Raw genomic sequence first — 24,926 nt, forward strand, 5'->3', positions numbered from 1 at the left:
CTGTCCCACAAGAGGAAACATCCTCCGGGTATCCACCCTATCAAGTCCCCTTAGGATCTTATATGTTTCAATAAGTTCACCTCTCATTCTTCTAAACTCCAAGGGATTTAGGCACAGCCTGCTCAACCTTTCTTCATAAAGCAACCCCTTCATCCCAGAAATGAGTCCAGTGAATCTTCTCTGAACTCCGTCTAAAGCAGCTATATCTTTTTTCAGATAAGGAGACCAAACTGCACACACTACTCCAGAGATGGTGTCATTGAAGCACTGTACAGTTGTGGTAAAACTTCCCTACTTTTATATTGACTTATCCACCCTCTACAAGGCACAAGTCAGGAGTGCGGTGGAATACTTTCCACTTGCCTGGATGAGTGCAGCCCCAATAACATTCAGAAAGCTCGACAAAGTAGCCCACTTATAGGCATCTCATTCACCACCTTAAACATTCACTCCCTCCGCCACGGACACACAATGGCAACAGTATGTACCATCTCTAAGATGCACTGCAGCAACTTTACTGGGGCACCTTCAATAGCAGCTTCCAAAGTCACAACCTCTACCTCAGAGAAGGACAAGGGCAGCAGATGGATGGGACACCATCTCCTGGGAGTTCCCCTCCAAACCACGCACCAAAATGACTTGGAGAAATATCACCGTTCCTTCAGTGTCGCTGGGTCAAAATCCTGGAACTCCATCCCTAACAGCACTGTGGGTGTACCTACACCACGTGGACTGCAGTGGATCAAGAAGGCAGCTCACAACCACCTTCTTGAGGGCAATTAGGGATGGGCAATAAAAATGATGCCAGCAATGCCTACGTCCTGTTAAAGAATGAGAAAAACACTGGGGTACGGTATTGGTTATTGGTCTGTCACTGTATAACACTGTATAACACTGGTAATGTCCTTGGAAAAAACTGGGTTACAGTAAATATCGCTGGAGGTGATGTTATCTAAGGCAAGATGAATTAAGAATACCACGCCAGATTGGCATGGAATTGCAACATACATTGGCTGAGTTGGGATGCTTTGGTTATTGAAATGACTCTGTTGAGTCTGTACTTCAATGATTTGCATCTTTTTGTACCGGACTAATAGACAGGTCTTGATGGTGGCTGTGGGTGGAATAAATTGGAATCTGGTCTGTGAATCCCAGCATCAGGCAGAAGAATCTTTATTTGGCCCAGTATATTTTCCATTTGTCTTGGATGACTGGCATTGCAATTTCCTAATAGTTAATTAAGGATGTATGATGCCTTCAAAATGTCAATAAATCACAACAGGCTGAAGATCTGACCTTTCTCGGTGTGAGAATGATGAAGGGTTTGATCATGCAATGTATATTGATGTCTAGCAACAGTCAGAGCAGAGAATCCTTGGAAGCTTGAACTCATGGGTTAGTCTTCAGCTTTTGCATTGTTTAATTTCTCCTTCTCCCTCGCCCTTCCCCCATTGAATTGGCTTTCCCTCCCCTCAGGAACACAAGGTAAATGTTTATGAACTCTAATCCCAATGGGTTTTCAGAATGGCCCATTAGAATTGAGGAGCAATCTTTCATACACAATATTCATCATATGTTGCTTGTTCATTGCTCCTGTTTTTGCCAGAGTTTGTTGTGTTTGGAGATGTAATTTTCAGGAGGTCCCTTAATATATTTCCCCCCTCCAAAACAGGTAACTGGAACCAGAAAGTAGGGATAATTGGTTCATTTTTGGGTTGATAAACTGTAACTAATGGACTGCCACAAGGATTAATACTAGGGCCTCGACTGTTTACAATCTATCCATGACTTGGATGAAGGGACTGAATGTAAGGTTATTAAATTTGCTGAGGTAGGAGAGTAAATTGTGAGCAGGACATAAGGGGTCTGCAAAGGGAGACAGGTTAAGTGAGTGGGCAAAAATTTGGCAGATGGAGAATAATGTAAGAAAGTGTGAACTTGTCCACTTTGGCAGGAAGAATAGTAAAGCAGTATATTAGTTAAACAGCAAGAGCTTGCAGAACTCTGGTACAGACGGATCTGGGTGCCTTGGCACATGAATCATAAAAAGTTAGTCTGCAGGTGCAGCAAGTGATTAGGAAGGCAAATTGAATATTTGCGTTTATTACAAAGTTAACGGAATGTAAAAGTAAGAAAGCTTTGTTACAATTGTATAGAGTGTTGGTGTGACCACATCTGGAGTACCGGGTACTGCTTTGATCTCCTTAATTTAATTAAGAAAGGATATAATTGCATTAGAAGCAGTTCAAAGAAAATTTCACTTGACTGATTCCTGGGTTGAAGAGGTTGTCTCATGTGGAAAAGTTGGACAGGTTGAGCCTGTATCGATTGGAGTTTAGAAGAATGAAAGGTGATCTTATTAAACAAATAAGATTCTGAGGGAGCTTGACAGGTGGGTGCTGAAAGAATGTCTCCACTTGTGGGAGAGTCTAGAATCAGTGTCAAAGGTTATGAGGAAAGGCTCTTCATCCTCCAGATGACGGGGCTGAGAGATGATCATGTTTAAGGTGCATCAGTATTGGACTGATAAGCCTGGAAAACTATTTGAAACAGAGTAGGAAAAAAGGGACATGGGTTCAAACTCATCAAATGGCCACATTAATAGGATGCCAGGAAATTCTTCACACATTGACCAACCCTGGGAATCAGCTCCAGATAGAGAGGTGAATATGAAACGCCTGACATAGTTCAGGAAATAATTGCATATTGCAATGGGTGGACAGTGATTAGATGAATAAATTAAGATGGACTGGCCTTTCTCATTTCAATTGATATTTTAATTAGGGTTCCATATATTCTTTGCTATTAATGTTATGCACCATTCTTTTCTTTGTGTTGATGCCACCTTTATTGTCTGTAGCCTGCCTGAATGAGATTGCAAGTGAATCTAATATTCTGGCAATGCCTGCTATTGGCATGTGAATATCTTATAATTGTTAGTATGTAAGACATGAACACATGGCAGGCTCCCCAGTGCCATGATTTATTCATATCCCCCAGTGTTACTAACTTTATCTGGATGTGAAATATAGAAACAGAAAGAGGCGATTCAGTCCCTTGAATCTATTCTGGAATTCAGTTAGATCATGGATAATCCATACCTTAACTCCATCCACTCACCTCGGTTCTTTTTTATTCATTCATGAGATGTGGGCTTCGCTGGCTGGTCCAGCATTTATTGCCCATCCCTAGTTGCCCTTCAGAAGGTGGTGGTGAGCTGCCTTCTTGAACCGCTGCAGTCCCTATGGTGTAGGTCACCCACAGTGCTGTTAGGGAGGGAGTTCCAGGATTTTGACCCAGTGACAGTGAAGGAATAGCGATGTATTTCCAAGTCAGAATGGTGAGTGGCTTGGAGGGGAACTTCCAGGTGGTAGCGTTTCCATGTATCTGCTGCCCTTGTCCTTCTAGAGGGTAGTGGTTGTGGGTTTGGAAGGTGCTATCTAGGGAGCCTTGGTGAATTCTTGCAGTGCATCTTGTAGATGGTACACAACTGCTACTGTGCGTCTTTAGTGAAGTGAGTGAATGTTTTTGGATGCAGTGCCAGTCAAGCAGGCTGCTTTGTCCTGGATGCTCTCAAGGCTGGAGTGTTGTGGGAGCTGCACTCATCAAGGTGATTGGGGAGTATTCCATCACATTCCTGACCTGTGCCTCATAAATGGTGGACAGGCTTTGGAGAGTCAGGAGGCAAGTTACTCACTGCAGGATTCCTAGCCTTTGACCTGCTTTTGTAGCCACAGTATTTATATGGCTAGTCCAGTTCAGTTTCTGGTCAATGATAACCTCCAAGATGCTGATAGTGGAGAATTCAGTGATGGTAATGCCATTGAATGTCATGGGGCGATGGTTAGATTCTCTCTTGTTGGAGAGGGTCATTGTGTGGCACTTGTGTGGTGTGAATGTTACTTGCCACTTGTCAGCCCAAGCCAGGATATTGTCCAGGCCCTGTTACATTTGGACATGGACTACTTCAGTATCTGAGGAGTTGTGAATGGTGCTGAACATTGTGCAATCATCAGCGAACATCCCCACTTCTGACCTTATGATGAAGCAGCTGAAGGTGGTTGGGCCTGGGACCCTACCAAATGTTCCATAATCTTTAATACCCTTAACGCCTAACAAAAACCCATTGATCTCAGTTTTGAATTGCCTTAGTCTTGCCAGCGTTTTATGGGAGAAAGCTCCAGTTTTTAAATCTTTGAATGTTTCAGTAATGTCCTCATTTTACTTGATGCTGGATTCTTCTGTTTGCATTTCTTGCCAGATCAAGGCAGATTGATGGAATTAAAATGCAGATCAAACATAATGTTAAAGAATGGTGGCACAGGCTTGAAGGGCTAACTGGTGGCCTCAGGCTCCTTTGGTAAATTCTGTAAATGCCATTAATCTCTGGCTCCCTTCCCCATTGGCCATGCCTCATGTCTGAGCCTACGCAGTGAAGGTTGGCTGGTAATTGAAATGTAAGGTGGCACTGAACCTCAGAAGCAGGTGCAAGAATAGGCCATTCAACCCCTCGAGCCTGTTCATCCTTCATTAAGATCATGGCTGATCTTCAATCTCAGAGAGAGAGATGGAGAGATTCAGGGAACAAATTCCAGGTCTTGGCACCTTTTTCAGCTGAAGGCTGGAACAATTAAAATCAGAGATGAACAAGATATCAGAATTGGAGGAGCGTGGAGACCTCAGAGGATTGCAGGCTTAGAGAAAGAAATAGATGAGAGAGTGAAGCCAATAGTGGGGGTGTGGGGATTTGAATGCACGTACTAAAATCAAGGTGGGCAGGGAGCTGAATTGGGTTTATATTGTTTAGTGGCAGTTTTGTTTGATCATGAGGATTAACACTTGACCCTAACAAATTTGATGCTGTGTTGTCCAAACAGCTCCGTGCCAAGTCTCTGAAACTTAATTCTGTTTTATTCTTAGCCACCGAAGAAGAGACAGAGAACAGTGGAGGACTTCAACCAGTTCTGCACGTTTGTCCTGGCATATGCGGGCTACATTCCATACCCAAAAGAGGTAAGGTTGCTCTGCTTGTATTAATACAGATGCTCTGGGGGGTCTTTAATTTTGCTAGTCTTCTTTGTGAAGATCTTGGGTAGGTCCTTGCTTCCTGAAGGAGGAATAGAAGTAATTGGAACGTTTAAGTCCAAAGCAGAATGTTAGGTCCAAGGGCACACGTTTAACATAAGCTCATGGTAAATTTTGTCCCAGCTGGTGTATTGTGTTCAATTCTGGGTGCCACCACTTTTTAGGAAGAATATCAAGGCCTTAGAGAGGGTGCAGAGAAGTTTCAGTCGAATGGTGACAGTGAGGAGGGACTTCAGTTATGTGGAGAAGCTGCAATTGTTCATCTTAGAGCAGAGAAGGGCAAGGGGAGATTTAACAGCAGTGTTCAAAATCATGAAGTGTTTTGATAGCGTTAATGAGGAGAAGCTGTTTCTACTGGCAGGAGGGCCAGTTTCCAGAGGACTCGATTTCAGGTGATTGTCAAAAGAACGAGGGGGGAGATTAGGAGATTTTTTTTGACACAGCAAATTGTTGTGGTCTGGACCACACTGCCAGAAAGAGTGGTGAAAGCAATATATTAGTAACTTTACAGAGGAAGTAAGATAAATATTAGCAGACAAAAGTTGCAGGGCTTTGGGGAAAGGGCAGAAGGATTGGGATTAATTTCTTTCAAAGTGCTGGCATAAGCACAGTGAGCTGAAAACTTCTACAATTCTACTAAAGAGTGGTTAACACATGGAATGGGCTCCTGACAGGATGAAGGGAACAAAGTAAAACTTTGGCCTGGATTTTAACACCCCCCACTGGGCACATACAATATGACTGGTGGTTAGCCCACCACCTCACCAACCCCAAACCCATTCTCTATAAGATAGTAGGTGGGCGGGTGCTGAAATTAGCAGCCCATTGACCATTTTTTTTAAAGATAATTAACAGGCAATTGAGCTTCTGAGCAAACCAGTTGACCCGAATATCATGCTGCCCAAGCTGTAATATGGGCAAGTGGGTGGAAGGTGGTAGGTCTTTTTTTAACCAAACTGGTTAAAAAGCAGGAAGGGGGGTGGGGGGGCAACATTTGGGGTGAGTGCCCTGGGAGCACCCCCATCCTCCCTGTCCTCCTCCCTAGGCTCCCCAATCCATCCCCTTCCCAAACCCTGGACTTAACCCTGGAGTCCTTCAGGGTCTCCAGGGCCTAGCTGAAGTCTCAGCATCATCCACTACTGAGTGCTGGTGCTGCTGAGACTGGTAGTCTACTTAAGGCCGCGCACACAGTTTTACGGTGTGTCATCTCTGCGGGTCACCTTGTTTAACATGAGTTGGCTGGCGTCCGGCATTTATTACGGTGGGGGGAGGCAAGCAATACACAAACCTGCGCCCCCCACCGCCGCCCCCCCCCCCCCCCCCCCCAACCACATGTAAAATTCAGCCCATAGAAACCATCTGAAGGAAATGAATGCTGCAGTGAGGGGATTGTAGGTTTGTTTGGCCCATGTCTGAGTTACATGTTCCAATTCAGAACTTGATCTAATGGTCTACTGTTATGATACAGCAGGTGGTATTTGCCAGGCTGATCCAAATCCACAAGAGAAACTTGGCCACACTATCCCAATGGTTTTGCAATTTGTATTTATTACGAGAAGGTTTGTGCACTGAATTCAGAAGTAATGAGTCAGCTAACACCTTAAGGGATTTAAAAAAAATAAATTAAAACATTCTTTAACAAAATTATAAAACACAATTACAAACTTACTTAATATTATAACAATTCCCAAAATTCCTAATTAACCAGACTCCCAACTATATACTCCCTTTAAGGCAACATTCCAAAATAGATTTTAAATTACAGACAGTCCAGCAAGGTTACCACAAGCACCCACTCGACAGTGGAATTCCAAAGGCTTTTTTAAAATTCATTCATAGGATGTGGGCTTCGCTAGCTAGGCCAGCATTTATTGCCCATCCCTAATTGCCCTTGTTCAGAGGGCATTTAATAGTTAACCACATTGCTGTGGGTCTGGAGTCACATATAAGACAGACCAGGTAAGGCAGATTTCCTTCCCTAAATTACATTAGTGAACCAGATGGGTTTCTAAAACAATCGACAATGGTTTCAGGGTCATCATTAGACTTCTAATTCCAGATTTTTATTGAATTCAATTTCCACCATTTGCCGTGGCAGGAACTGACCCAGGTCTCCAGAGCATTACCCTGGGTCTCTGGATTACTAGACCAGCAACAATACCACTACACCATCACCTCCCCATTTTAACACAACTTTGGTTACTGGAACAGTCTCCTGCAAAGTGGCTAGAGGCTTTTCCCCAAGTTTGTTTCACATGATGTACCTTTCAGATCTCACATGGCTACCCCCAAACAGCCTTCCATCCTCCTTTAAATATAGTTCTCCTCCTTTGATTTGTAAATTCCATTGTTTCCCTATGTTTTTGGAATTAACTTTTTCCATAATAAAAAAAAATTGTTGTCATTATGGTTAGCACTTTCGGGAAAAATCAATGTAATAACCTTGCCCTGTTTTCTTGCCAGTCATAAAAACCTTATGTCCCTTTGAAAATCCAACAACTTTTCCTCTTCTCTATAAATGCAGATTTCATTTATACTCTGTCTGCTGACTTTACCCTAGCTCACTCATTAGCATTTCAAATGCCCTTTTACACCTAACTCTCTTGATAATTTCAATGTTGTAGTCTACCCATCTCTAATTTAAATCTCTTACACACACACACACTTTCCAATATCCCACAATAATATTATGAAGAATATGGTAGTTTTGTAACACTACACCTGCACTTTATTGCAGTATTGAGGGAGTGTTGCACTGCAGGTGGTACCACTTTCAGATGTGACAGTGCACTAAGGCCCCATTAGCTGCCTTGGATTGGTCAAGATCCAATGATACTGCTTGGAGAAGAGCAGAGAGTCCTAGCCAACATTCCTCCCTCAGCCAATTCCACCAAAAACAGATGAACTGGTCATTCATTTCATTACAATTTGACTGCCACATTTACCTATAAAACACCAGGTAGCCTCACTTGTGAGCCTGAGGCTCAGGCTCAAATCATACCCGGCAGAACAAACTGATTCTCCTGTGCAAACATGCACTTTTTTGTTGGAAACGACAGTTACCTTAAAGTTACCTGGAACGAGGAGGGGGAATTAATTTGGGTTTCTGATGAGCACCTCTAAACTGCTGCAAAGTACGTGTGCACAAACATTGACTTGGAGCAGGATTGTGTTTGGTTCTGGCTGATGCCCAACGTGAGTGAGTGAACATGTTTTGGGGCTGGGTGGGAAGAATTGGTGCAGCAGATTAACACTATCCGTGTGCCTGCTATATGGTGCAGGAGTGCATCAGAATCATTGTTAATTGTATATTTTTATTTGTGTGCAGGTAGTGGGCATTTACTGGGGATTCACTTGTGTTTCTATAAATAGGAACTGACTGAAACTGGGGTTGGGTTTGGAGGTGCATGTTTGTCATGTATAACTCTGAAAATAAAAGCTTATAAAAGTGTGTAAAGATTGGCTCAGGTTCCACCCTTCACTGCCTGGCTTCATGGAATAGAACAGCCATTCCCGACCCATTAGCTTTAGCCTACTGTTTGCGCTTTCTTGCTGCTATATTAGAAGCAAGTTGGACCAGATGCCTTCCATTTCTGGTCATTTCCAATTCTTAAAAAGCTTTTCCATTGGAGATTTTATCTATAGTATAACAAATGATGGTTGGATCCTGTTTTCATTGAACAAAGGCCAGATGGGGCTTGGCAATAAATACTGGCTTTGACAGTGATGCCCAAATCACGTGAATTATTAAATTTATTAATTACATTACAGGAAGGTCATTGATTCTGTTATGATTCAAAAGCCTGTGTGTGTGCATTCAACTGTCTATTTTGCCATTGGATTATGCGATGCACTTGATTAGCAACCCCAAGGCCAAGAGTTCAATTCCTACCCCACAATTTAAGGTTAAGTTCAATAAATCTGCTAATCTGTGGGCTGGCGTCAGAAAAACTCACCATGAAAGCTGCAGTTTTGTTCCTTTTTCACCATTCGCTGAGGTAATGGCTGATGTGTACCTCAACTAGGGCAGCTGATACATGGGAACACCACCACCTCGAAGTTCTCCTCCAAGCCACTCATCATCCTGGCTTGGAAGTAAATCCTTGTTTCTTCACTTTCGCTGGGTCACAATCCTGGAACTCCCTCCCTAACATCACTCTGGGTGTACCTACACCATATGGACTGCAGCAGTTCAAGAAGGCAGCTCACCACCACCTTCTCAAAGACATTTAGGGATAGGCAATATATACTGGCCTAGCCAGTGACATCCATATCCTGTAAATGAATAAAAACAAAAACTCCATTTTGCTTGCTTTGCTCTACATCCTTTGATGCTCTTACCCAACAACGGTGCAGTGGTCACAGTTTTGAAAGCTTCAATTGACCTGCAGCATCCAGAGCCTTTGGGAAAAAGAGTTCCAGACTTCCACTACCCTGTGTGCTAGATTGGACAGTTTGCTTCCTGATATCACTCCTGAATGGCTTAGCTATAACTTTAAGATTGTGCTGCAATGTTCCGGACTCATCCTTAAGAGGAAATAGGGTGGATACAGAGAAACTATCAAATCCAACTCCTAATCAGATTCACCTCTCCCTAAATCCTTCAAAACCCAAGGAAATATAAGAGAAGTTTATACAACCTATCTTCATAATTTAACTCTTTTAAAGCCCCTGAATAATTCTGGTCAACCTGCACTGTACCCCCACCAAGGACAATATATCTCTTGCATAATGAAAGCAAAATACTGCAGATGCTGGAAATCTAGAATAAAAACAGAAAATGCTGGAAATACTTAGCAAGTCTGGCAGCATCCGTGGAGGGAGAAACAGTTAACATTTGAGGTCAAGGATCTTTCTTCAGAACCAAAGAAAGGCCCTTGACCCAAAACATGGTCAGATTTCACCTGGATTAAATACAATAAATGCTTAGGCTTCTCACAGACTGAAGGACCTCAATTCAGGGATTTTGAAGCAATTTGCATCAGGCTTGGGATGAGGCTGGTGCTCTGGCCAAACTGGGAATACTCATTAGATCAGTGTGCCTTATAATGAAAATTAGCACCAATTCCCGGCTGTGACGACTTCTCCTGGGAATATGTTCCTGAAAAAGGCTTAATCTGGTTTAGGTAGAATATTTGTGTAATATTTATATTCATAAAATAATGTCCAGATATGCAGCATTTAATCGACTGTCAACGTAATGATCGACTGTGTTACTGTTAACCTTGCTGGACCCAGGAGATAGAGACACAGCAAACCAGTGGAAACTGGTTATTATCATCACATCCTCACGTTTTAACAGTGCACAAGTGTGCTGGCTCCAAATGGTAGCATTATAGTTTGTGCCAGGATTACATTGTTACTTTCTGGTTCACTGCATTCGAGTAACAAAAGTTACATGGGACGTCTACACTTTGATCAGGTATTAATGAGTAAATTGCTCCTTACAGTGCAGTGCTGGGGGAACCTGTGGGTGACCATTCCTAGTGCCTGAAACTGTGAGGGAGAGATTAGAACTCAGTTGAAACCTTTGTGATGTTTGAGGTGGGGAGGAGGTGTAGTAAAGCTGTGGCCTAAACCTGGACCCGGTTGCAGATACTGGTCTACATTGAGCCTACACGAGAGTTTGGAAGGGCTTTGAAGGCAAAAGGATTAGCGTGCATGCACATCTGTGGGTATAGGTGCCAAGGGTTGGGAGGGAAGCTTTTCAACCAAAGAGGCTTCAGTGAGTGAAAGTGAGGGGTGGGGAGATGCAATGTGCAAGTGTCAAAATGGTGTCTCTTTGTGGGTCACTAAGCTGAATACAGCGGCACCTTAAACAGTCCTGTGTGGAGTTTAAAAGATGTCCCCATTAATTAACAGATCTTGTGTTGTGAAACCCAACAGAGATTCATTTCTGGGTTAGGATTTAATCAACAATGGGGGACCTGCATTCACAAACGATCTTTCCAAATCAGTGGCTCCACAAGTTCCAAACAAGAGAAAGCAGCACAAGAAGAAGCCTTATTATAAATATATAAAAAATACATCCAACTGAGTACAGAATTTAACAGCACAGAGAAAGGTCATTTGGCCCAATTGGCCTGTGCTGGTGTTCGTGTTCCACACAAGCCTCCTCCCACCCTACTTCATCTCATTCTATCAGCAAATCCTTCTATTCCATTCTTCTTCATGTGTTTATCTAGATTCTCCTTAAACTCATCTATTCTATTTGCCTCAAATACTCCGTGATAGTGAGTTCCACATTCTCACTGTATTCTGGTTAAGAATAACTATCGTGTATTTAAGGCCCCTAGTCTTGGTCTCCCCAGCAAGTAGAAACATCTTCTCTATGTTTACTCAACTGATTTCTGAAACAAAGGGGTTATCTTATGAAGAAAGGTTGGACAGATTGGGCCTGCATCCGTTAGTTTAGAAAAATAAGAGGTGATCTTATTGAAACATAAAAGACCCTAGGAAATTGACAGGGTAGTTGCTGAGTGGATGGTTCCCCATTGTGGGAGAGACTAGAACTAGGACACAATTTAAAACTAAGTGGTCTCCCGTTTAAGATGGAGATGAGGAGAAATTCCTTTCTTGAGGGTCTGTGGAATTTTCTTTGTGAGAGAGCAGTGGAGACTGGATCATTGACTATTTTTAAGGCTGAGTTAAATTCTCAATTGACAAGTGAGTCCAAGGTTATAGGGGCTAGACAGGAAAGTGGAGTTAAGGCCACAATCAGATCAACCACTATATCAAATGGTGGAGCAGGCTTGAGGGACTGACTGGCCCTTGGCTGCTCCTTATTCATATATACGCATGTTTACTCAATCAAACTCCTTCACAATTTTAAAGATTTTGATCAGGTTATTCCTTAGCCTTCTCCTTTCTAGAATAAAAATCCCAGCCTGTACAATTGACCTTTCTGGATTTGGGAGGTGAATGATCAGTCAGGACTCCATCCAGAATGTGTCAGAAAGGTCAACCTCGTCACAGCTTAGGAACATAGGAACAGGAGTATGTCATTCAGCCCATCAAGCCTGCATGCTGCATTTAATTTGATCATGGCTGATCATCTACCTCAATGCCACTTTCCTGCACTATCTCCATATCCCTTGATGTATTGGTGTCCAGAAATCTATCGATTTCTGCCTTGAACGTGTTCAATGATTGAGCTTCCACAGTCCTCTGAGTGAAGAAATTCCTCCTCATCTCAGTCTTAAATGGCTTACCCCTTATCCTGAGGTTATGTCCCTTTGTTTTAAACTCACTAGCTGGGGGGATCATCTTATCTACATCCATCCTGTCACGCCCTGTAAAAAATTTTGTAGGTTTCAGTGAGGTCACCGCTCATTCTTCAAAACTCAATAGAATACAGACCCGGTCTCCCCAATCTCTCCTCATAAGACAATCCTGCCGTCCCAGGGAATCATCTGGTGAACCATCTGGTGAACGTCATTACACGTCTTCCATGGCAAAAATATCCTCTCTTAGATAAGGGGACCAAAACTGTGCACAATACTCCAGATGCAGTCTCACCAAGGCTCTCTACAACTGCAGCAAGACATCTTTACTCCTGTACTCAAATCCCCTCACGATGAAGGCCAAACATACCTTTTGTCTTCCTAATCGTTTGCTGTACCTGAATGCTAGCTTTTAGTGACTCATGAACAAGGACACCCAGATCCCTTTTGGACACCAGCACTTCCCAACCTTTCACCATTTAAGAAATGCTCTGCCACCTTGTTTTTTTTTTAACCAAAGTGAATAAATTCACACTTGTTCACATTATATTCCATCCATCGTGTTCTAGCCCATTCACTTAGCCCATTTAAGTCCTCTTGAAGTCTTGCATCCTCCTCACAACTTACATTCACACCCAGTTTGGTGTCATCAGCAAATTTGGAAATATTACAATTGGTCCCCAGATCCAAATCATTTATATAGATTGTGAACAGCTGTGGGCCTAGCACAGATCCTTGTGGTACCCAACTAGCAACAGCTGGCCATCCTGAGAATGATCTGTTTATTCCTACTCTGCTTTCTGTTTGATAACCAATTCTCAATCCATATTAGTATATTTCCCCAAATCCCATGAGCTCTAATTTTATTTACTAACCTCCTGTGTGGGACCTTATCAAAAGCCTCCTGAAAATTCAAATACACCATATCTACTAGTTCTCCTTTATCTGTGCTAAAAGTAACACCCTTAAAAAGCTCCAAGTTTGTCAAACATGATTTCCCTTTCATAAATCCATATACTCTGCCCAATTTTATCATTCTTCTCTAAATGTCAGGTTACAACACCTTTGACAATAGATTCTAACATTTTCCTTACAACTGATGTCAAACTAACAGGTCCCTAGTTCTCCATTCTCTCTCTTCCTCCCTTATTAAATAATGGGGTTACTTTTGCTACTTTCCGGTCTGCAGGAACCTTTCCAGAATCTAGAATTTTGAAAGATAACAACCAATGCATCCACTTGTCTCTCTAGCCACCCCCTTAAACACTCTGGGATGAAGTTCATCTGGTCCAGGGATTTTATCAGCCTTCAATCCAGTTAACTTTTCAAGTACTAGCTCTTTACTAATACTAATTTCTTTCAGTTCCTCAGTTTCACAAGTCTCTTGGTTGCCTAACATTTCTGGGAGATTTTCTGTATCTTCTTCCGTGAAGGTAGAAGCAAAGTAACTGTTTAGTTTCTCTGCCATTTTCCTGTTCTCCACTATAAATTCTCCTGTGCCTACCTATAATGGTTTGTCCTTGCTAATCTTTTCCTTTTCAAGTACTTAAAGACACTTTTACACTCCACCTTTATGTTCCTCGCTAAATTTGCATTCATATTCTATTTTCCCTTTCTTACTCAGTTGCTTGGTCCTCCTTTGCTGGGTTCAAAATTGCTTCCAATCCTCAGGCTTAGCATGTTTTCTGGCATCCTTATAAGCCATTTCCTTTAATGTAATGCAATCTTTAACTTCTTTTATTAGCCATGGTTGATTTACCTTTCCCTTTAGATGTTTGTGACTTAGAGGAGTGCATACCTGTTGTAGACTGTGTAGTATTTCTTTAAATACTAGCCATTGCCTTTCTACTGTCAAATCTTTCAGTGCATTTTCCCAATCCATCATAGTTTACTTGCCCCTCATACCTTCATAATTTCCTTTCTTTAGACTTAAGACCCTAGTTTGAGAATGAACTATATTGCATTCAAACTTAAGGCACAATTCTATCATATTTGGTCACTAATTCCCAAAGGCTCCTTTACAGCAAGGTTATTAATTAACCCTTTCTCTTACACAACACTCAATTCCAAATAGCCCGATCCCTAGTTGACTCCTCAATGTACTGCTCCAGAAACCCATCTCGTACACACTTCAGGAATTCTTCCTACAGAGCATCAGTGCTGATTTAGTTAACTCATTCTGTGTGTAAATTGAAGTCACCATTATTACTGTATTACCTATGTTACATGCATCCCTAATTTCCTGACCTATACCATGCCCAACATTACCACTACATTTTGGTGGTCTGTTAGCGACTCCCACCAACGTTTGCTGAAGCTTGCCGTTTCTTAGCTCCACCTAAACTGATTCTACACCTTGACCCTTAGATCCAAGATCCTCTCTTCCTAATGTGCTGATCTCATCTATTATTAAGTGTGCCACCCCACCTCCTTTTCCTTTTCGCATATCTCTCAAGTACCAAATGCCATTGGATATGCATTTCCCAATCTTGGTTACCCTGTAACCATGTCTTCATAATAACAATTAAATTATACCCATTTATCTCAATTTGTGCATTTATATCATCAACTTTCTTGTGAATGTAACATGTATTCAGATAGAGAGCCTTCATTCTGCTTTTTTAACTTTTATTCTCTATTCTGATCCTATTTGATGTGTGTCCATGCCTCACCTGTCTTATATTTTTGCTTTCTACTTTTCTACTTCCTTTAACCAGTTTTGCTTGTCTCGAATCTGAGCTCCCTCTCAGGTTCCCAGCCCCCTGCCAATCTAGCTTAAACCTTCCCCAACAGCACTAGCAAATCTCCCTGTGAGGATATTAGTCCTCGTCCTGCTAAGATGCAGCCCACCCATCTTATACAGGTTCCACCTGCCCCAGAACCGGTCCCGATGCCTCAGTAACCTGATGCCCTCCCTCCTACACCAATTCTCCAGTCACGTGTTCAATCTCTCAGTTCTCCTATTCCTACATTCACTAGCACGTGGGACTGGAAGTAACCCTGAGATTACTGCTTTAGAGGTCCTGCTTTTCAATCTCATTCCTAGCTCCCTGAAATCTGTTTTCAGGACTTCATTCCCCTTCCTGATCAAGTCATTGGTACTGACGTGGACCACTACTTCTGGCTGTTCACCCTACCACAGAAGAATATCCTGCAGCCACTCCATGACATCTTTGACCCTGGCACCAGTGTGGCAATGTATCATCGTGGAGTCCAGTTTATGGCCACAGAAATGCCTGTCTATTCCCCTGACTAATGAATCCGCTATCACTACTGCACTTCCCCATTCTTTCTCCTCTTCTGTACATCTGAGCTGCCTGTGGTGCCACAAATTTAGCTCTGACTGCACTCCTCCAATGGAAAACTGCTTAGCAGGTAGGATCTCAGGACCCCTGCACTACCTGCCTGGTTCTCATGGACTGTCTCCATGCTCCTAGTCTGCACTGTGACCACCCCTCTGACAGTGCTATCCACATAACTCGCAGCTTCATGGCCGCATCACAGTGACTCCACCCACAGCTCAAGCTCTGAAACTCTGAGCTCAAGTTTCTGCAGCTAGTGACACTTCCTGCACATGTCGTCCAAGTCACTGGCAGCGTCCACAACTTCCCACATACTACAGGATACCCAGTCCACATGACTGAGCTGCCCTGCCATGTCATGTCTTTATTTCGCTTACGTTAACTTCATTTGAATTTGGTTTATTTTACTTGGCCTTAACTTAATAAACATTGCAACTATTGATGAACCTTATTAGCACTGTTAAATTTGACTAATTCTTAACACACTTTTTACAAGTTGCAATAAACTTTACTTACAGCAACTCTTTCCCCTGTACACCAAATTCTCACGTGAACCTAATTCGCTACTCACTCGGCTTAGTCCCCTGTCCCCCTGTGTGTCCCTTACTTCACGACTTCCTTAACTTCACAGCCAATTGCTGATATTGTGCTGAATTAGGCTGTCCCTCCTGCTGTGGACCCACACAGGTGGAGATTGGGACAAATCAATCTGCCATCAGTCTAAGGAGTGTAACACACACTTGTGGAAATTAATAGTCTAGTTTAAGAAATAAATCTCTAAAATATGGCAGCTTTTAGTTTCAACTATTTTCTTGGATAACTTTCCAATGGATGATTAAATTTTCCAGACCCCTTGTGCCAGTTCAAGATGGTGCATAATGTGGAACCTTCTACCCCATCAAAGGAGGACCACATCTCTGCAAGGTCTTCTGATGATTAGCCTTTGGGATTGAAAGTTTCTGACCAAACGGTGAATTGAATTTTGGAGATTACACCAATAGTTTCATGTAGAGATAGACTGCAATTTTGTACGTGTGTGCATGCAAATCTGTAAAATCTGGACACAAAATTTGATGTTCAGAATAGCAAAACAGAAAAACATCAGACGTGACTTGGGAAGTGACTTCCTATTGGAGGTACAGCTGTGACCAGTATTAGCATGTGTGGTGTGTAGTTAACATGTAGCGTGTAGTTAGTATTAGTCCTGGAATTAGTGCATCATTTTGTACTGTAATTTCACTCTGGAGAGTAACCAGAAAGGCGTTTGATTTTAAGGTTTCCTATTTTTCCAGCTTGCCTTTTCTCCTGCATTTTTTTAAACTCTATTTCTTTCTCACTTCTCAGCATGACCCCTGGATCCATGCAAGTCTGAGTCCTCGGAACAGCACAGGGAGCACACTGGACAGCGATAGCTGGGAGTCCTCCCGCTCCTCAGACTCCCACGTTCTGCACTGTGGCAAAAAAATAAAATGCACGGTGGACAAAGAAGTGATGAAGCGGGCGAAGTCAGACAGCTTGTTGTTGGAGCGGCCGAATTTCACCAGCTCCCTGTTTGAAAGTCCTGAGAAAGCCAAGTCGGAGAAATTTAAGAAGAAAAAGGTGTCCTTGAAGAAGCTGAGTCTGGATGGAGTGAGGAAGAGGAAGAGTCCTGAAGGCGGGAAGAGAATCAACTTGGAAAATGGTAGGAAGGCTGTGTCCCAGCCACCAGCTGAGATCATCAAACCAATCGAGATCCGACAGAGTGTTGAAAAGGTGCCACAGAGTGAGACTGAGTCAGAGGAGGAGACGCTCAAAGTCTCACCTGAGGCTGAAGAGATCAGCACAGTGAGCTCATTGATGGAAAAATTGGAGAAGGAGGCAGTGGATGCGGAGAGAACTTTGGTGAACGAGCAGGCGAAAGAACTGCAGGAAGATCAGAAAGAAAAGCAGGAAGTGACAGAAAAGGAAGAACAGCAGGAAGCAGAAGAAAAGAAAGAAGCAGAGGAGGAGAAACTCAGCAAAGAACTGGAGGCGAGCGTGACTGATGGGAACACTGTGGGCTCGGGTAAGATCATTGCAGAAATTGCAGTGTAAACATTCTGAAGCACATGGCAGCTTCAGGATAAAAGAGAAAAATCCAACACCAGCAGAATAAAAGGAGAAATCTTCAACAGGGTTTTTGTCTGTCAAGTTTAGATCTCTCAAGTGTCAATGTGATCTTTTTCATATTTGTCATAAATGGTACGTGAGATAAGGGACTCCGGTTATGTGGAGAAATTGGAAAAGTTGGGATTGAACCTAAGAACATAAAAAATAAGAGCAGGAATAGGTCATTCTGCCCCTCAAGCCTGCCCCGCCATTCAATAAGATCATGGCTGATCTGCCTCAGGCCTCAACTCCTCTTTCGTGCCAGCTCCTCATAGCCCTCAACTCCCCAATGTTTCAAACATCTATCTACCTCCTCTTTAAATACTTTCAGTGATCTAGCCTCCACAACTCTCTGGGGTAAAGAATTCTAGACTCCCACTACCCTCTGAGAGAAGAAATTCCTTTACATCTCAGTTTTAAATGACTGTCCTCTTATTCTGTAACTATGTCCCCTAGTTCGAGATTCCCCCACCAGTGGAAATATCTTCTCCACATCTACCCTGTCAAGCCCCCTCAGAATCTTGTATGTTTCAATAAGATCACCCCTCATTCTTCTAAACTGTAATGAATAAAGGCCTAACCTGTTTAGCCGTTTTTGATGGTCAACTCCTTCATCCCAGGAATCAGCCTAGTGAATCTCTTTTGAATTGCCTCCAATGCCAATATATCCTTTCTTAAATACAGGGACCAAAACTGTACACAGTACTCCAGGTGCAACCTCACCAACACCCTGTACAGTTGTAACAAGACTTCCCTATTTTTAAATTCCAACCCTCTAGCAATATAGGCCAAAATTTCATTTGCCTTCTTAATTACTTGCTGCACCTGCATGCTAACTTTTTGTGTTTTCATGCACAAGAACACCCAGATTCCTCTGTGCTGCACTTTTTTGGAATGTCTCTCCATTTAAATAATAGTCTGCCTTTTAATTCTTCCCACCAAAGTGCATGACCTCACACTTTCCTACATTAAACTCCATCTGCCAAGTTTTTGTCCACTCACTCAACCTGTCTATATCCCCTTGCAGATTCCTCATGTGCTCATCACAACACGCCGTACCACCTATTTTTGTATCGTCAGCAAATTTGGATACATTAAACTCTGCCCCCTCCTCCAAGTCATTAGTATAGATAGTGAATAATTGAGGCCCTATGACTGATCCTTGTGGCACTCCACTAGTTATGTCTTTCCAACCTGAAAAAGACCATTAATCCTGACTCTCCATCTTCTGTGTGTTAACCAAGCCTCAATCCACGCTAATACATTACCCCCAATACCGTGAGCTCCTATCTTGTGCAATAACCTTTTATATGGCATCCTATCGAATGCCTTCTAGAAATCCAAATACACTACATCTATCCATCCCCCTTTATAAACTCTGCTTGTTATATCTTCAAAGAACTCTAGCAAATTTGTCAAACATGATTTCTCTTTCACAAAACCATGTTGACTCTGTTTGATTGTGTTAAGCTTTTCTAAATGTCCTGTTATTTCTTCCTTAATAATGGACTCCAGCATTTTCCCAATGACAGATGTTTGGCTGACTGGCCTAGAGTTTCCTGCTTTTTGTCTCTCTCCCTTCTTGAGCAGGGGCGTCACATTAATGGTTTTCCAATCCACTGGGATCCTCCCAGAATCCAGTGAGTTCTGGAATATTTCGACCAATGCCTCCAATATCTCTGCAGCCACTTTCTTTAAAATCCTTGTATGCAGGCCATCAGGTCCTAGCGACCTGTCAACTATTTTGTTCCCCGTGATAGAGGCTGTTACAAGATCTTTCATCCCATTAGCTCCTTGCTTATCTGATATCTTTGGAATGTTTATAGTGTCCTCCACCATGAAGACCAATGCAAAATATTGGTTTAAATTATCTGCCATTTCCCTGTTCCCCGTTTATCCATTCTCCAGTCGCATCCTCCAAGGGTCCCACCCTCACTTTAGTAACTCTTTTTGCATACCCGTAGAAGCTCTTGCTGTTTGTTTTTATATTTCTTGCCAATTTACTTTGTAATCAATTTTCTCCCTCTTTATTAGCTTTTTAGTCATCCACTGCTGGTTCCTAACAAATTCCCAATCCTCTTGCCTACCACTGGTTTTTGCCGATTTGTATGCCTTAGTTTTTGATTGGATACTCTCCTTGACCACCTTTGTTAACCATGGGTGGTTCATCCTTCTCTTCGGCCGAAATAAATTTTTGCTGAGTGTTATGAAATATCTGCTTAAATGTCTGCCACTGCTCATCCACTGACCTTCACTTTAGTCTCATTTCCCAGTCCACTTGCTTCTGTAATTGCCATATTTAAGTTGAGGACACTGGCTTGAGACCTGAGTTGCTGGCCCTCAAACTGAATTTGAATTTCTACCATGTTGTGATCATTAACTCCTAAATGATCCTTAACTATGATATCTCTTATTAATCCCACCTCATTGTACATTACTAGATCTAAAAAAGCCTGTTCTCAGGTAGGTTCTACAATCTCTAAGAAACAATCTTGGATGCACCCTACAAATTTGTCTTCCATGTTACCCTGGCCAGTTTGATTTGTCCAGTCAATATGCAGGTTAAAATCACCCAAGACACTTGTAGCTCCTTTCTTACACGCCTCCATTATTTCCTGATTTATACTTTGTTCAACAGTGAGGCAACTCTTCGGGGGCCGATAGACAACTCCTGCCTGTGACTTCTTCGCCTTGCTATTCTTTATTTCCATCCAAACTGATTCCACGTCATGATGTTGCACCTATATCATTACTCACCACTGGACTGATACCTCCCTTTATTAACAAAGCTACCCCACCTCTTTCTTTTTTGTCTGTTTTCCAGAATGTCGAATACCCTTGAATATTGAGTTCCCAGTCTTGGTCATCCTGCAACCACGTGTCTGTAATAGCTATCAAGTCATATTCATTTATTTCTATTTCATAGTCATAGAGTTAGCACAGAAACAGGTCCTTCAGCCCATCGTGTCCGTGCCGGCCATCAAACCCCTATCTATTCTAATCCCATTTTCCAGCACTTGGCCTGTAGCCCTGTGTGCTGAGGTGTTTCAGGTGCTCATCTAAATACTACTTAAATGTTGTGAGGGTTCCTGCCTCTACCACCCCATCAGGCAGCGAGTTCCAGATTCCAACCATCCTCTGGGTGAAAAAATATTTCCTCAAATCCCTTCTAAATCTCCTGCCCCTTACCTTAAATGCTATGCCCCCCTGGTTATTGACCCCTCCATTAAGGGGAAACGTTTCTTCCTATCTACTCTATCTATGCCCCTCATAATTTTGTTTTGCTCTATCAGGTCCCCCCTCATCATTCTGTGCTCTGAGGAAAACAACCCCAGCCTATCCAGTCTCTCTTCATATTTGTGCCCTCAATTCTTCTATCCTGTTACAAATGCTGCATGCATTCAGATTAAGAGCCTTAAGCTTTGACTTCTTACCATTATTGGTCATTCTGGTTCTGATTTCTGCTGCACTCTTCTGCTTATATTTTCTGTCCCTTCCTGTTACACTTTGATTATAGTTTGCCTCTTCACTACCCTGCAGCTGTGATCTCTCATTTTTCAATTTTTTTAAACTTCCCTTCAGTTGAACCCTCCCCGCCTGCCCAACTAATTAGTTTTAAGTCCACTCTACAAACCCAGTTATACAATTCCCCCAGGGCACTGGTTCCAGCATGGTTCAGCTGAAGCTCTCTCCTTCCCCAGTACTGGTGCCAGTGCCCCATGAATTGGAACCCATTTCTCCCACACCAATCATGGAGCCACACATTTACCTCTCTAATCTTATTTACCCTACACCATTTTACACATGGCTCAGGTAGTAATCCGGAGATTATTACCTTTGTGGTTCTGCTTTTTAATTTAGCCCCGAGCTGCTCGTAGTCCCTCAGCAGAACCTCTTTCCTAGTCCTACCTATGTCATTGGTACCTACGTGGACCACGACAACTGGGTCCTTCCCCTCCCACTCCAAGTTCCTCTCCAGCCCAGAAGAGATGTCCTTTACCTTGGCACCAGGTAGGCAACACATCCTTCGGAACTCTCCGTCTTTGCTGCAGAGAACAGCACCTATTCCCCTAACTATGCTATCCCCTATTACTACTACTTTTCTCTTTTCTCCCCCCACTTGAATGGCGCTCTGCACCATGTTGCTGTGGTCAGTTCGCTCATCCTCCCTGTAGTCTGTGCCCTCGTCCACACCAGGAGCAAGAGTCCTGTATCTATTGGACAAGGGACACTGGCTGAGGCTCCTCCAAAGCTAAAGTCTGGATCCCCATACCTGCCTCACTCACAGTCACACCCTCCTGTCCCTGAACACAGTCCAACTTTGATGTAATTAATCTAAGGGTGTGACTGTCTCCTGAAACATTGCCCAGGCAATTCTCCCCCTCCCTGATATGTCACAGTGTGCACATCTCGGACTCCAGCTCATTTACTCTGAGTCGAAGTTCCTCGAGCAGCCAACACTTGCTGCGGATGTGGTCACCGTGCATCACACCAGCGTTCACCACCTCTCTCATACTACAGCTGTACACATCACCTGCCCAGCCAACTCTATTCTATTTAATTAATTATCTTGGATGTTAAATATTTTAAAAGTGAATTTCTTAACTGTACTCTTCAACTGTAATAACATCTCCTGATTTAAACCACTTGGCCAGTCAAAAGAGACACGGAAGAGATATCCACCAATCACTTACCAGTTTTCCTTTGACATCACACTTTGGCTCTGACAGGTAGAAACAGGTCCTCCTCTTGCACTGTCCCGTAGGTGCTGCTGACTGCCTTTCCCAGGGACCTTCTCTTGCACTCTCCTCTAGGTGCTGCTGACTGACTGTCCCAGGGTCCTCCTCTCACACTCTCCTCTAGGTGCTGCTAGGTGCAATTCTCTAGGGATTGCTCTCCTTAAAGCAGAGAAGATTAAGGGAAGAGTTCATAGTGTTCACAATCATAAGGGGTTTTGATGAAGCAAATAAGGAGATGCTGTTTGTACTGACAGGAAGGTCACGAACCAGAGGACACAGATAAGTGGCAAAAGAAGCAGAGGGCAGATGGAAAATTATTCCGTGGAATGGCCCATCAAATGTTTCCATGTGTGGTGCAGAGATGCAGATATTGGGCAGGTCACCCTGTTGGATCTACAATCTGAGCTTGCTGCTCTTGGGGTCTGTGGAACTTGGTGACCATAGTTCGGCGAGTGTAAAATCCAGTTTGGCTTCCCAGATCCCGATCATGATCTAATGTATCCTGCCTCAAAAAAGTGCTTGTTTGTGAAGGTTGTGTGATGACCGAACAGGGCTGACCTGTGATGCCACCATAGTTAAATGACCAGCCAGCACTGGGTGTCCCAATTCGCACAGATGGAATAGACACATGGCTGTTCTAACAGAGTCCTGCAAGGGGAGGAGGGAGGAGGTCCATTCCCTTTCTTTCACCTCTTTTCTCTCTTGAGATTCTGAACTCCTCCTTGAGTTTTCTGCCCGCTGGTTACGCTCTGGCACAGGTCCCCAGGCCTTGTCCTGTCTCACTCTCATGTGATCGAATGTAACTCTATGTTTCATATGTGTGATTATGGGCACCATTGGCAAGGCTGGCATTTATTGCTCATTGCTGTTTGCCCTCTGAGAAGGTGGCAATGAGCTGGCTCCTTGAACTGCTGCAATCCTTGTGGCACGGGTAAACTCTCAGGGGTTAGGCAATATTTGAGTATGTTATTCGATTGTTTTTGGGGGTTGGTGGAGGGGGGAGGGTGTAAAATTACAAGCAGGTTCCTCCCTGTCCGATGACCAATGTTCACAGGTGGGAAATTTCTAAGAAGTAATCAGGAACAGATCTGGGATTTTCCTGCCCCGAGTGACTCAACCACATGTGGATAAACTTCCCTAGATATCTGGGAAGGAAAATCACATCTTTTTCAATGGATGTGCCACCCTGTCAGCTGCTGTCACCCCTGCTATCCACAACCAGCTGAAAAGTAACAGCACCTACCCCAGAAACAAGCTTTCTTCTAATAGCAGCCTTGCAGATTAATCCCTGAAACATTCACCTGTCAGCACTGTCTCCCAAACGCAGGACTTCTACCACTTAAAAGGACAAGGGCAGCACTTGTATGGGGACACCATCATCTTCAAATTTTCCTCCATCAAGACTTGGACAAGTCAGCAGTTCCATCATCGTCACTGAGACAAAATTCTGCAACACACTACCAAACAGCACAGTGAGGAGGCACCTTCACTAGGCAGACTGTACACTATCTAACAGCACAGAGGGGGTACCTTCACTAGGCAGCCTGTACACTACCTAACAGCACAGAGGGGGTACCTTCACTAGGCAGCCTGTACACTACCTAACAGCACAGAGGGGGCACCTTCACTAGGCAGACTGTACACTACCTAACAGCACAGAGGGGGCACCTTCACTAGGCAGACTGTACACTACCTAACAGCACAGAGGGGGCACCTTCACTAGGCAGACTGTACACTACCTAACAGCACAGAGGGGGCACCTTCACTAGACAGACTGTACACTACCTAACAGCACAGTGAGGAGGCACCTTCACTAGGCAGACTGTACACTACCTAACAGCACAGAGGGGGCACCTTCACTAGGCAGACTGTACACTACCTAACAGCACAGTGAGGAGGCACCTTCACTAGGCAGACTGTACACTACCTAACAGCACAGAGGGGGCACCTTCGCCAGGCAGCCTGTACACTACCTAACAGCACAGATGGGGCACCTTCACCAGGCAGACTGTACACTACCTAACAGTACAGATGGGGCACCTTCACCAGGCAGACTGTACACTACCTAACAGCACAGAGGAGGCACCTTCACTAGGCAGACTGTACACTACCTAACAGCACAGAGGGGGTACCTTCACTAGGCAGACTGCGGGGCTTCAAGGACAAGACAATTCACCATCTAGGGATGAGAAGAATATGCTGGCCTTGCCAGTGATAGCTACATCCTGAGCATGATCTTTTTAAGCCATGGACTGTTTCTCATCATTCATCCATTACACCTGCAGCACAATGGGTCCTATCATAGAATTATGCAGCAAACAGTGAATGGGGGGGGAGGCAGAAGGCGTTTCTTTTTGTTTTCTCTCTCTCCCTCTCACGGTCTCGCATTTGTCGCTTTTTTCCACCCCCTGCCCTCTCCCACCCTCTCTGGCTGTTTTTCAGTCACTCCG

General features: G+C 43.4%; 1 protein-coding gene across 1 annotated transcript in view; it reads left to right on the forward strand.

The window, feature by feature from the left end:
* Positions 1-24,926, forward strand: part of LOC121287813 (PHD finger protein 23A-like) — a 67,943-nt gene that overhangs the window by 38,988 nt on the left and 4,029 nt on the right. The window contains exons 3-4 of the mRNA XM_041205749.1: positions 4,921-5,013; positions 16,955-17,654. Of these exons, the coding sequence (XP_041061683.1) occupies positions 4,921-5,013; positions 16,955-17,654 (793 nt within the window). The remainder of the gene's footprint in view (positions 1-4,920; positions 5,014-16,954; positions 17,655-24,926) is intronic.

This window comes from Carcharodon carcharias, chromosome 2 (genome assembly GCF_017639515.1).
Source record: "Carcharodon carcharias isolate sCarCar2 chromosome 2, sCarCar2.pri, whole genome shotgun sequence".
Lineage (NCBI taxonomy): Eukaryota > Metazoa > Chordata > Chondrichthyes > Lamniformes > Lamnidae > Carcharodon > Carcharodon carcharias.